This window comes from Aplysia californica, unplaced genomic scaffold (assembly GCF_000002075.1).
Source record: "Aplysia californica isolate F4 #8 unplaced genomic scaffold, AplCal3.0 scaffold00742, whole genome shotgun sequence".
Taxonomy (NCBI): domain Eukaryota; kingdom Metazoa; phylum Mollusca; class Gastropoda; order Aplysiida; family Aplysiidae; genus Aplysia; species Aplysia californica.
The window spans coordinates 101,640-116,002 of record NW_004798012.1 but is presented as its reverse complement, the minus strand read 5'-3'; the positions used below and the strand labels follow the sequence as shown (position 1 = coordinate 116,002).

Genomic DNA, 14,363 nt, shown 5'->3' with positions numbered 1-14,363 from the left:
CATCTAGAATTCTTTTCTCTCCTCCTTTTTCTATGTATGTTACTCTCTGGCAACACCTTTTCTTTTCGTACTTAATGTGTTAACGCCACACCTGTTAATGGTGCAAGTGCTCTTACTAAAACTACAAGGTGGGTGGTTGGCGGGTGCTCTGGTGTGGTTTGCTCCTTCTTTCCTCTAAACAGCTATCGTCCTTATCTCTCCTCCTTCTTTTTTACGTTTGTTGTTACTCTCTTGTAACACCTCTAATCTTCGGCACTTATATGACCTTATTGTGTTGCAAGTGCCGTAAAACTCTTTACTAAAACTAAAACTACAAGGCAAATGCATCGCTCATTCACATTGCTAGTGGCTGGAGGGAACCCTGTTGTGCTTTGTGTAGAGATCATTTGATACAATGAAACTTTTTTTTTGTTCCCATTTTTCTCTTTTTTAAAAAGTTTTACACTTGTGAGGCTAGATCTAGTCTAGGTTTTGCACCGTCTCAACTCTGGAGACATTCAGGAAGTTTCTGTCTACTGTTACTAAAATATGTCTTTTTTTTCTTATACTTATATAGTATAGCATATTTAGAGCTGCAAACATGCTAAACAACAATTTCTCTCACACTCTCTAAAATATTCTTGTGTAAACTTTTGCATACATAATTAAAATGTCGTCCAAGCCTGCTTTTACCCATTTATAAAAAAAAATGTTTAATTATGCATTAAGCCCTGACCTTCGGAGGCTATCGTGCCCCCCCTCTGCCTGAGCTTCTGAGTGATATATTACTAACATTATATGATCGTCAGAATCACATTCCATATCCCACTCAGGGTAGTCCTTGTAATGTCAATACCAGCATCTTATTCAGAAAGATCTTCAAAATAATCAACGATGCCTTGTGTAATCCACGCAAACGCTGTTTTCCACCATTCGCGTTTTTGTCTCTGGCGGACCGGGTTGGGGATGGGGTCTCGCACACCGGTGTACCGTGTACCAGTGGCAAAGACCTATAACAAGTCAGTAACTGAAGAACCCACAACAAATTTACAAAGCTCGAGTATTTTTGATATTTTCAAAATTTATTTACAGAGCAATGGCATTCATAATTCATGTGCAAGAATAAGAACTAATACCATGAAGAAGACAGGCTTTACGTGTCCAAACCTCCAACCAGAACATGTATACCATGAAGACAGAACATAATTATATACTTTCTTCACTCAAAGAAACAGGATCCTTCTTTTCTTAAAATCCTGAATAAAAACAAACTACAGAGAAAAAATTGTCCAGGTCACACATAAAGGAATGTAACATTTCCAAATCTGACTGTACTGTAACATTTCCAAATCAAACTACACTCATTTTATTCTTGTTGTTATCGATCTAGCAACAGCTGTGCTCGCCCTTCTGTTCAATGCCATGTAGTTGTAGTGATAAGTGCAGGTTTAGTTTTGCTGCAGCTTCTGTAATTTATAATTAATGCATTTTATTCTTAAACTTCCACAGTAATGGAAAATCTAAAAACCTCTGTAAATATGATTTATAAAATATTTCTTTAAAAAAACCCAACTCAAACAGAATCCAGGGTATGACGGATGAGAATTTCTACTAGTGTTGTAAACAATTCCTCCATACTCTAAAACTACTAAAAGAATCTCCCTGCAGCCACTCCACGGCTTCCCTCTGGACCTCTGGCTAGAACCATGCCAATGTTCCCCTAAACTCCCTCACTGTACCCTGTAAAAATACAACACGGGCAAAGTCCAAATAAAAAAACAGGTAAAACTCATTTCTTAATCCTTAATACGCATCAGGGTCAATGAAATTTTCAGCTCATTACAGCACAGCCTACTTTACTTGCTTTTTAACTTTTAAAGTAAAAACAATATCAAGTTGGACCAACACAGAAAGAGGAGACCTTCACCTTCAGGGCTTGGACGTAGACACAAAACTTGGACATTTAAAAATTGTATCAGTATCAGTTGCAAGGGCTAAAAAACATAAGAAAAAACCCCCGATGATGTCAGTACACGTACAACTGTTGAAAAAATGGAAGTTTCTTTTCTCTCTCTCTCGTGAAGAAATTCTATTTCTGGTCTTGGAAAAGTTGAACAGCTTGCCCAAGATATGAACCATTTCAAGGTCTCACATTTGTAGCCAACTATATGAGTGTGCTCCATGATCAGTTGTCATTGGTAGTTTTGTGCACCTATCTTGGATGGGAGGGTGTAATAGTAATACATATTGTACAGCAAATTGCAGCGATAGACCTTCCCGTACTCATCGTAGCTTGCTTACCCCATACTCACTGTTTTTCCCTGTATTCACAGTTTTCCCCTACTCACTGTTTTCCTATAACTATAATGTACTCATTGTTTCCCCTACTCACAGTTTTCCTATAACTATAATGTACTCATTGTTTCCCCTACTCACTGTTTTCCTATAACTATAATGTACTCATTGTTTCCCCTACTCACTGTTTTCCTATAACTATAATGCACTCATTGTTTCCCCATCTCACTGTTTTTCCCTGTATTCACAGTTTTCCCCATACTCCCTGTTTTCCTATAATTATGTACTCATTGTTTCCCCTACTCACTGTTTCCCCATACTCACTGTTTTTCCCTGTATTCACAGTTTTCCACTACTCACCGTTTTCCTATAATGTACTCACTGTTTTCCCGTATTCACTGTACAATACTTTTTTCTTTGCCCATGTACCAGCCTGGGTTACAAGACAAGACACTTGAACTTGAACAACTGCACGGACAAATATTCTGAGGGGCCAACATCACAAAACCTACTCACACCTCTCAGTCAAACATCAACTCACTTGATTAAAATTAAATCTTACAAATGATTAGATCTACTCCAGTTTACATCACGGCATTGTATGAAACTCAACCAGTCAGGAAAATTGCTTCAAACAGCCGACAGTAAAATAAATGCATTGATAAAACAAAAAAATGAATAAAAGCACGTATGACAGACTCAAATTCACAAAGCCACTCCATTAAGTTGCACAACATAGACTCGATTAAAATAATCGTTTGCAGAATTTCCTCAGTTTCTACACACTCCACCTTTCACCTCCGTCTAACTCTACCCACACGATCACCTCCGTCTAACTCTTGACCACTGAACACACTCCACAAGTTCACCTCGGTCTAACTCCACTCCACACGTCCACCTCCATCTAACTCTGACCACTGAAGGCACTGAGGACTTGCAGTTCACAGGGCATCAACAACACAAAGCTATTCTGACGATTGATCAATAACTTGTAGAAATATTTCCTAAAATGCAATGAAAAAAAATTCACATATATTCCATTAATCTAGTACATTTTCAAAGCAAATTATGAAAAAAAGAAAAAAATTACAAAGCGAACTTATCAGCACAATCAAAAAAATGTTCCCATCACCTCACTGAGCGGACACATTGGAAACATGAACAGCGTGTGTTATATTTATACCTCTATGACTCTACGTACACAGTTTATTTCAGGGGGTGGTAGTGGTGGCAAGCTGTCCACCAAGCTGACCAAAGAACACGCACCTGCCCAGCCAGACACATCAATGTACACCTGCCCAGCCAGACACATCAGTGAACACATGCCCAGCCAGACACATCAATGTACACCTGACCAGCCAGACACATCAATGTACACCTGCCCAGCCAGACACATCAATGAACACCTGCCCAGCCAGAAAACATCAAATTCAAAGTGAGACCCTGACTAGCCGTTTATCTTTCTTCACCACACAGCTGGGGATAAGTGTAACCTACCTGTGTTCCCACTAAGACAAAGATGACATTTCTAATTCAAAGTTTCCAAAGACATATAATATATGCATGTGTGCAACTTCACCACAAAGATCTGCTGAGCGCAAACAGAAATCAGTCAAGAATTTCACCTTTCTGTCATACCCAATGGTTTGTACTCACAGACAGTCAAAATGTTCCCAGATTGAGAAGTATTGTATCGTGAAGAAAGCACTTGGTGCGCGACTCTCGGCAACTCTCCACAACACATGGTCACACAGCAAGAGAACATCGTCACACCACGGCCCCGCAGCACAACACTTCCAACAAACAGACAATGTCACTAACTTAACAGTAACCATGAAAAGGAAAAAAAAATTAAAGGAAAGTTGTCCGTATAATCATGTAGGCCTATATACCATGACCTACAATACAAAAAAAAAATATACTGTATACATATTTTACACTTAGTGACAGAACTGAACCTCCTACAACAGGATGACAACTGTGTCAGGAAAAGATGAACAAGAATTCGAAACAACATTTTTTATAATGCCCACTACTCCTCAAATAACATTTGCCTCATCTGAAGGCTCTCGTTTCTCTCAAACTGAACATCAAAAATAATCACACTTTTATTAATTAAGCCATTTCACAAGATATTCTTCTGCGTTAGAAGTGTAATTCTAGACATGGCTAGTTTATTTCGGTTTTTTTTAATGCAGGTGTTTTTTACACCCCTATCAATACAATCTGCTTGTCAAGACTATCCCAGGCTAAGAGAGATTCAACATACCAGCAGAAAAATTTTGATACTCAATAAAATTTCTCCCCATACGAAAATTGGAACTTGGGTCTTCTGCGGTCAACGGCGAGGCGCCTTACCACTACACAACAGACACCCACTGCTCTTGTTCAGTTTCAAGCTGGATGTAGCAGAGACTTTCAAACTGGAAAAACTCAAAATTTAGAAACAGAAATTGAAAAGCCCACAACTCGTGTATTTTTCCAGAAAGTGGAAGGCAGCCACAACTTGGGACTTGACAGTCAACCACACAACCCTCATGTCCAGCCACTTGGAAAAGACGCAACCACCGCATGAAAAAAACATTTCAACAGGACAAAATTGCTCGAAAAAAATGAGTCACAACTTGTTATATACGACAGCCTTCACTGAATCGCACTTGTCCAAGAGACAGTCACAAAGAGTTGTTTCCTTCTTCCTCCACCATGCTCTACTTCCTGCGAGTCAAGGTGAGATGAGCTCAGATTCATGCATTCACAAGAGCAACATGTTTAAGTTAATTCCACTACTTCTTATTAACATTACAAAAATACACTCAACAGTAAAGGTATAACACACAGTATTGCAATGTGAACCTACCATCAAGTGAACATGACACATCCTTTTAATTCTAAAAATACTTCAAAATTCACAGGTACATTTTTTTTCTCACAAATGTCCACGAAAAAAAAAGAGAGAAAGACAGTGGCATTTCGTCACTTGCACAATTCACACATGGACGTCTTTAGTGTTGTACATGCCCGTTTTGCTTTTTTTTTCGAAACATAACAGCTTCTTACACAACGTCAAAATATAGCCTTCATCCCATGCCTGTTTGAACCCAGGTAAACCTAGGAGAGAGTGTTCAGAATCCCTTGAGGCAGAAAAAAAAGGAAAGGAAGAAGCTGTAAAAAAGCACCTTTAGTTGAAACTGAATTTGAGTGACTGGTGGCACTAAGAAATGCCTCTTGATGTGGTATATATTACCACAACAGAAGTCTATACCGATGATCATGTTTTGAGCAATATGCTTTTTCAGCGAGAAAAAGTTCAAAAGACCTCAGTAAGACATATTTTCAAGAAATGGGAACAACAACAAAAATCCAAACATGCGGTTAAAACCGACTGTTTCGATACAATATAAAATGTAAAGCACATATAGTTTGTTGATGAGCGGGCATAAGGGTTCTACGACTGCTTTTTATTTATTTCTCATACAATAGGGATGTGATACTTGAGAAACTCCTCACAACAAGGATGAGAAACCCTCACTGCTGGCTCCCAGCCTAGCCTGTCTCAACCGCATTATGATGCGAGAATTGGGACAGTCTGCTGTTCCAAAACCTTACAAACCTGTGGTAAATGTCACTCCAGTAACCCCGAAACCAGATCCCACATTCTGCTACAAGCCCAAAGTATTTTTCCATAAAAAACAAAGAGATTCGAAGAAGCAAACAGTCCCCGCACTACTAGACTCCGGTCACATTACATGACTGCTTCTAACTCTGTCTCAGTACCTTTCACCAAACAATAGCTTTTACCCCAAACTTCTATTTACTCCCAGCTAAATCTTCCACTTATCTCCCTCAAACACACAGAACATCTTTCACTACAACTCTAGTCTGGAAGAAGTTCCCAGGAGCCAGCAAGTTGAGGGTTGACGAACATCTCAAACGCTTTCAAAGTATCCACTGTAGGCCTTACATCCCCGACACACATCAACCAATGCGGCTACAAGCTGACACAACAGACATGAACTTCAGTAAACAGCTGACAGATACATGAACGTCTTGATTCACCTTATGTACATTAGCATGTTCCCATGATGCTCCATCAAAAAAACTTGCTCACAAAAATATGGGTTTTCTGTACAAACATGATCACAGTTCAACCTCCAACGTTCTGACCAGTACGTCCCTCCTCCTCTCTTCCCAATGAACTTGTTTTAAAAACATATCCTCAGACACACAAAACTTTGCACACATTCACTCATGAACTCTTTTGCTCTCTCTCTCTCCTCACCCTCCCCGCCCCCTTCTCTCTCTCTCTCTCCTTCACTCTCTTTCCCCTCTCCCCTATCACTCTCTCTCTCTCTACTTCACTTCACACACACATACGCTACAATCCTAACGCCCCCTCACCGTCCCCACTCCCCAGCCCTGCTGCCCATACCCAGCACTATATCGTCTCCACCACATTTGTGAGCACGTGTTTGACCACGAAGGCAAACGCGGCAAACCCGACAATGACCAGCACGTTCGTCATTGTGCCCCTCAGGTAGCGCCGCGGGCCGCCAATGTTCAGATTTCCGTCGTTCTGAGCGGCGGCGTTGTTGTCCCCATTGATCTCGCTGTTGCTGGAGGTGTTCATTGACTCGGTCGACTTCTTCAGTTCCTCCGCTTGCTTCTGGAGCTGCCTGCGGATTTTCTGATAAAAACAAAACCAGCAAAAGTAAAGTTGAGGTTCTGCTGTTTCTGGATTCTGCTTTTCTGATAAAAACAACAGCAAAAGTAACATTATGACTCTGTAATTTCTAAAGTGCTCTTTGGATCTTTAGTTTTAGCCTTTGTACGAATTTTACGGCATTTGCTTCATGATTAGGTCATGTAAGTGCCGAAGATATGAGGTGTTACGTGCTACTAGAGAGCAACATACAAAGAAAAGGAAAGGAAATAATTACAAGAGATTTTTTACAGGAAAAAGGAGCTTTTAGTTATTAGTTTTAGTAAGAGTTTCACGGCACTTGCAACACAATAAGGTCACATAAGTGTCGAAGATTAGAAGTGTTACAAGAGAGTAGCAAATACAAAAAAAGGGGGAGAGATAAGGACGAAAGATGTTTAATAGGAAAGAAGGAGCAAACCACACCAGAGCACCCGCCAACCACCCACAGGAAGGCGCAAACCACACCAGAGCACCTGCCTACCACCCATACTTGAAGAGTCATGAACACACAACAGAGTGAAACCATCAATTATTTTTGTTTACACTTACAGCACACAACATGTTCTGGCAGGGGCATGCCTCACACAGAACATGACCTCAAACACACTGGTCTATTGTATCAGAACAGATCCAAATGTTTGATCAACAGCAAAAACATACAACGAGAATATTTCACCGGACAGAACCTCTACAAAGCCATCTCTTTTTTGACTATGATATAGATTCAGGTCAAACAGGTCAACTCAATAAATAGGTTGTGGCCCAGCTGGAAGTAATAGGCCTCCTTTTATTTAATGAGATGCCTTAAGTGACATATGATATAGTCTCGGTTTTAGTCTCACTTCTGAGAGCTTTGGTAGTTCAGCTCATTTCATCTAATTGTCTCCTGCTTTGCCCCCCCCCCCCCCGTCTTTCCGAGATGTAGCAATGTAGCAAACCCTGCCATTCCACCCAGCACAGGAGCGTGCACACCAGGATGGGTGTACTTAATGACCCGAAATTTCATTTTTCTGGCAGTTACGAAGAACTTACCTCTGCGACATCTGGGAAAAGCTCACAGAAAGTTTTGTTGTTGAGGTTGAACGCACCACTCTGAGCAGCCAGCTGCCGTTTCTGGTGAAAGACCAAGGTCATCGAGGTCAACAGTAGTCAAGTCAAATGACTGGAAAAACCAAACTGACTTCACATATATCACAAACATAAAAGTATTACAACAGCAACAGAAAAAGCACACTGGAAAAAGATGAACGAACTCTAGAGAGTATAAGAAAGTAGGAACAGTTCCAATGAGATGACCCCAAAAAATGTAAATTACATGAGGAAAATATAACACAATGTTCTTATCAAAGAGAGAAGAAACATAGTTGGGGTTTCTCAAAAAGTACTTTCATCAGTTTCATTGGGAATTTGTGAAATTAAACTCAAACGATATTACAAAATCAACAGAAAGAGGAAAAGTGGCAATTGTAGCAAAGGAATGTAAAAAGAGAAAGAACAGAAACACCAGAGTAGATTAACACTTTGCCCCCACGGGACACCAATCGGCAACGGTAAGAAGCCGTCTCTTTTCCCCATGGGACGCCAATCGGCGATGGTGTGATATAGCGTGTACCATATCTGTATCCCGGTCCGCGGGATAAGTGTTGCGCGCTCTGCGTGCTGCGTGGGTGGATAGTGTTAAAGAGTGAGAAAAGTGACTAGGAAAAAGGAGAACACATAATAATAGGGCAAAAGTCAATCCAACAGGCACAACCATGAACAAAATTTGTTCATGGCTGTGCCTGTTGGATTGACTTTTGCCCTATTTAATGCAAATCACTATAGGAAATCATGCTATGTGATATCAATATCATAAATTACCGCCACCAAGGGTACAATGAACAGCAAGATGACAGGAAGAAACGAAAAAATGAAATATTTAAAAAGAGTCCTATAGCTTCCCATCAGAGAATGTAGCAGCTGACTATGTGAACATTTAGTATTTAGACAAACACGCATAACAAAAGTGTAACACAGAAACTAATCCCAACTTACGGTGTACAAACTTGTCTCAATGCTCCCAAGTGTTGGACTTCTCTCCAGCTGAGAAAAAAAAAACGAACGCACATAATTAAAACATGGTCAGGATAAAGTGATGGATTAGTCCAGTATCTCTTCTAATCAAAAACCCTCATGCTTTTGAAAAACTCTGATTGGCATCTTTAAAAAATATTCCATCTCAGTCCCTTACAATTCTAAATTATTGAGTCACTCTTTCTTCATGTCCAAGATCTGAAACAGAAATTGACCATCGTCCACTCAGTGACAATGCGCTGTTTGAGTGCTCTCCGGAACAAATACAACTTTATCCAGATCTTTCCCTGTCACTCATCAGTCCAAGTTCTTTTGCCCTTGTTTTTCCTCTCTTTCTTCGATGCAGATAAGCCAGAGCTCCTAAGTACCAAGTGGCCTAGGGCAGAACTAGAGCTCCTCAGTACAAAGTTAGAGCAGAACTAGATCTCCTCAGTACAAAGTTAGAGCAGAACTCACCATAAAGCTAAGCAGTCCCGTGAGTATGGTGGACACTGACCATGCGGGGTTCCACGTGTCGGGATGGAAGTCGCTGATGGACAGGCACAGTCTGCAGAACAACAAGCCAGGAAATGTTTGTCATTTGGGTCTTTTTTAGCAAGAGTTAACTTTTACAAAAGAATCACTTCTGAAGACTTTTTAAAAAATTAACTGTTTGAACCAGTTCAAACTAATGCACAAATATTTTGTAAGTGGGAAAAATTTATTGACTTTATACATCAAAGATGTGGGAGGGGCCAGCAATACAAATGTACTGAAACAAGAAATACTGGGTTTAATATCATGACAGGAAGAGAAAGGGAGGGAAAAAACTAAACCGGCAGCACCTTGATGATAATAAACATATTACACAATCACACACATTACTCAAGGTCTGAAATTCAAAGACAGACTGGACAGAGCATATCAATGTAATACAGTAGAAACTGTCAGAGACAGCCAACCATTGTTGAGGAGGAACGTGGCCGCCAAAGACAGGTTGCCATCTTACACAGTGCTGTTATCATGTAAAAAATCTGCAAAGGAGGAAATAGGAAGTGGCGTTTGTACAGGTGATTGTCATACATACAAAGGGCTGTTAGAGCAGGTTCAATTGTACTTCTTCACGACATCTGACGTGTGACAAAGACAAAACATCAACAAAACTCTAAGACGACTGAGTACCTGCTGTTGCACATAAATCTTCCATTTGGTGTGAGCATGTAGATGCTAGGGGGCTTGAAAGGAAATTCCCTTGGAAACACCAGCTTGCCATGGTATATTCCTCCTGAGAAGACATAAAAGACAGAACAATTTTATAAAAACGTTGATTTGAACAAATAAATTTGTGCCATGTCTGGGCAAAAATGTACAGGCTTCCTCCGATATAAATAAAACGGATTGTCATTTCAAGGTTTGAACAAAAATACTTTAAAAATTTTAAGATGAAGGAAACCTTGGCCTTTTGCTGCTCCACATGGCTTGGCGTGCCTGTTGAATTCTTTCTACTTTCAGACTTTTAAGAGAAGAACAAAATAAAGACTCCTCCCTCCTCCTGGACACGCAGTTCGATGTCCCCAGCAGTGATGTCAGTCGCTCTGTACTCGTTGATGACACTCTCCAGGTAGGTATAGGATGGGGTATCAGATTCCAGATCTTCTAGGTAAGTGTTCCTTCCACCGTGACAGGAGTTACTTCTTGTATGTTATCAATAAGATTTGATGTGCAGCACCATGCCAGTTTCATCTTTCTATTTGTGTGTATAATCACTCAAAACTTCATAAAATTAACCTTGCAATACAAATACTTGACATAAACAAAGGGCTATATATTGAAGACAGTCAGTTCTTAAGAGAGGGGGTAAAAGCCATACCTTCATAAGGAGAGTTCTCCGGTCCTTCAACAATGTAGTGCCTGAATAAAATAAAACAAATGAAAATATGTCACTGCTTGGATACTATACTTGCAAAAATTACAACACACAGTACAATATAAAAAGAAAATGTATGCCTGCACTGCCCATGCAACGGTAATTAAACTGATAAATATGCACTTAAAGGTTTACAAAGAGTTATTTTGCTGCTTAACATTTTTCGGATAAAAAGATCAGAACAAATACACTGTGCAATAGTCGTAAAAAAGAAATGAAAGGAGGGCCATAGAGCACAGAGCACTGAGATTAAACAGAAAATTCATGTCTTCAACACAAAGCCCTCAGTAAACTGGCTCCCACAATTCTGTTGCTAACAAATGCAAGCAGGTCCTTGATATACATGTCTCCCTTCCTGACATACAGCATTTAGCCTGGTGATTAAGACTTGAAAGTTTGGAGGTTTAATCTCAGGGCAGCAACCTATCTAACAGTCTCATTGGGGGGGGAGGGTGTTAATCTAAGAGCAGTAGTAGCCTTCAGTCCCATTGGGGGTTAATCTAAGGGCCGTAGCCTATCTCTCTCATTGAGGGGTTCATCTAAGGGCAGTAGCCTATCAGTCTCATTAAAATATTAAATGAACTTTCCGTCTTGACCAGTAAGTTCCCTAAATGACACTTCCATCTTTGCTCATTTTCATTTCAAAAAGACAGTCATCCATATAACAAAACAAAAAGCAAAGGCATTTAAACTAAGTATACCACTCAAGTGAATAGGTCTGGGGTTGGTTAGTCAGAGCTCAGAGTTAATGTAACAGGTTTGAGACCTCATTGGCTCCATATATCATAATATATGTTATAGTCATTGTACTCTGTTAATGTGGAGATGTTTAGTGCACTTGGTACTCTTTTATTATCTGTCGAACTTGGGGTTGCAGCCAATGACTGACTTCAACAAATTTGATCAAATTTTAAACAACCACCGTTTTCTTAAAAATTGCATGAGAGGTTAAAGAATGGTACCAAAAATGCTCAGGAGATATGGGCCTTTCATATGGAACAGATAAATTTGGCATACAGCTACTTTGAAAATTTAGTTTCTGGTACCTACTCTGAGCACTGTATTTTATCGCCTCAAAATGGATGATCTGTCGTTATTTCGACAAAAACACCGAGCGTTGACCCGGCCTGCACCGCACCGGCCCCTGCTGTGAGCGAGTAGGCTCTACACTGTACTGTACTCTGCGTGGGGGGTCACATGCATTCCGAATTTCGCGGAAGGATTGATGCAAAATAATTCCAAGCTGATTACTTTAATCTAATAGGAAATGAAATGACCTTTCTATTGGAATTTTTTTGAGCCGGTATTTTACATATTTCAGGTTAAAAAATTATCTTTGAAAATTTTGACTGTATTTTTAAAGCCTTTCTATTTAAACGCCAAAGACCAAAAATATACCACGGGAAAGCCCGTTCAAAGCTCTACAGTTCTCCGCAAATGAAAAGACGGTATTTAATCATCCATCTTTCTGCGGAGCATTTGAATGCACGCATGTAAATTTTTTAACCGGCCAACCACGCATTCCGACCGGGAGGGGCTTCACTTTCCTCGGCGATTCTCCAGCTCCTAATAATCGGACATATAAACAACTTACACCATTGTAACGAAGAAAAGCTGAACTTTTACAAGGTGTACAGCATTTGGTGTTTTATAGCGAAAGAGCAAAGAAACAGTAATCCGAATTACCCTGATTTCACCGATACCACGTGCTCGTAAGGCCGCGAGTGCCAGCGAGGCCATGTTTACACTACCTACTCAGAGTGAACAGGTCTGAGTTTGGTTAGGTCACAGATCAAGATAGATTTACTTGGGACAGGCTAGGGTAGCATGATAGTGGGATACCGTTAAAAAAACTGTATTTTTCGTTTAAAGTAGTTTTTTTATGCCCCCATCAACAAAAATTTAGACCATTTAGGAACCGCTACACCATAGATGTCAGTGGGTTATTTGAGTTTAGGTAAAAGAATAACAGAGTGGAGACTCCTTCAGTGGCAAAAAATGTTATTGCTTCACTTTTGATATACTATACAAACTTACCATTCTAAAATATTTGAGGGCACTGGGGCGGCTTGGATGTAAGGCACAGGGTCTTTCATAATCCTCATGAAATCTTGCTTCAGTCTGGCTGTTGCAGTGGAATTTACTTTTTTGGATGCCATCTGAAACACAATATAATATTAGATCTATATATAAACATCAACTACTTTTTATAGGCATTAGTCATTAGAAAATCCAACCGGTACTAAGCAATACTTGAGAATTTGATCAAAAACAAAGTCAAAGGTGTCTATTCTGATCACAAATCATCTGAATAACAAATATTTATCATATATCAAAATCACTATAATATAATCAGACCTTTCCCAAACTAGAACTTTGCTACCAGACTCAGACTAACCTGGACTAGGACCAGGGGTGGGAAGGACTTGGGGAGGTCTTCCGTAACGAGCAACCACCCACCACCTCAACAAACACGATAAAGAAGAGACCTAACCCTAACCCAAACTTTACCCCTAGCCCTCTATTCTACTCTGTCTCATAGTGGTCGCTCATTACGGAAGTCCTCCCCTGCCCTAGGGTGATTAGTAGGCTGATTAGGCTTTCTAGTCTTGGCATGCTGCAAATCATCAAATTCAAATGCAATATGGTGAGTTTGTATGCCAAAAATGACTGACTAGACCATCCTAAATCAAGCTAGTAAAAATCATACGTGACATTCTGATGTCTATAAATTGAAAACACAATAGTTTGGCCCACTGTACAGCACTCTTCTACAAGTCAACACACTGTCAGCAGATCACTGATTTTGTCTTTGTATAAAGTTTGTCTCTGACTCTGACTGCTGTGATTTCTTTCTTCTTACAAACTTTTGTTTGACTGCAGTAGGTGGCTCTGTAAAGAAAAAAGGGTACAAGTCGTCATCATGATGTTGACGCCCTTACATGAACAGTTAGAATTACCTTCAACAATATTTAGCTTGAGGGGAAATATCTTTCCCGTGAAGTTGATGTAAACACAAACCAACACGACCGCTGACGAATCCGGAAGTAGAATTTGTCAAGCTGGCTCTATTTATAGCCTTTGATGAGGCTTTTCCCGGACAAATGTAACATCGCTTTTTTTTCTTGAAAGTTCGCTTCTATCTTATCTCGGATAATAATTTTGTAATTAAATATTATCGACTCCCATTCAGCGCCACTTTAGTATGGTTAATTGAGCAATAAAAAAGAAAGAAGGAAAGAAAGAAAAAAAGAGAAAAAACACAACTTAAACCTATTTTAACTCTCTCTCTCTCTCTCTCTCTCTCTCTCTCTCTCTCTCTCTCTCTCTCTGTCTCTCTCTCTGTCTCTCTCTCTCTGTTTCTCTCTCTCTGTCACTCTCTCTGTCTCTCTGTCTCTCTCTGTCTCT

At 39.9% G+C, this 14,363-nt stretch overlaps 1 protein-coding gene across 1 annotated transcript; it reads right to left on the bottom strand.

Moving 5' to 3' along the window:
• Positions 1 to 1,042: 1,042 nt before the first annotated feature.
• LOC101852652 (ubiquitin-conjugating enzyme E2 J2) lies at positions 1,043 to 14,016 on the bottom strand. Its single transcript, XM_005109007.3, has 8 exons — positions 13,916 to 14,016; positions 12,993 to 13,114; positions 10,899 to 10,939; positions 10,211 to 10,313; positions 9,506 to 9,596; positions 9,011 to 9,058; positions 8,009 to 8,089; positions 1,043 to 6,958 (listed from the first exon to the last, which is right to left on the bottom strand). The coding sequence occupies exons 2-8, from the start codon at positions 13,112 to 13,114 to the stop codon at positions 6,710 to 6,712; spliced, it is 735 nt and encodes a 244-aa protein (XP_005109064.1). The 5' UTR covers positions 13,916 to 14,016; the 3' UTR covers positions 1,043 to 6,709.
• Between the last annotated feature and the right edge of the window lie 347 nt (positions 14,017 to 14,363).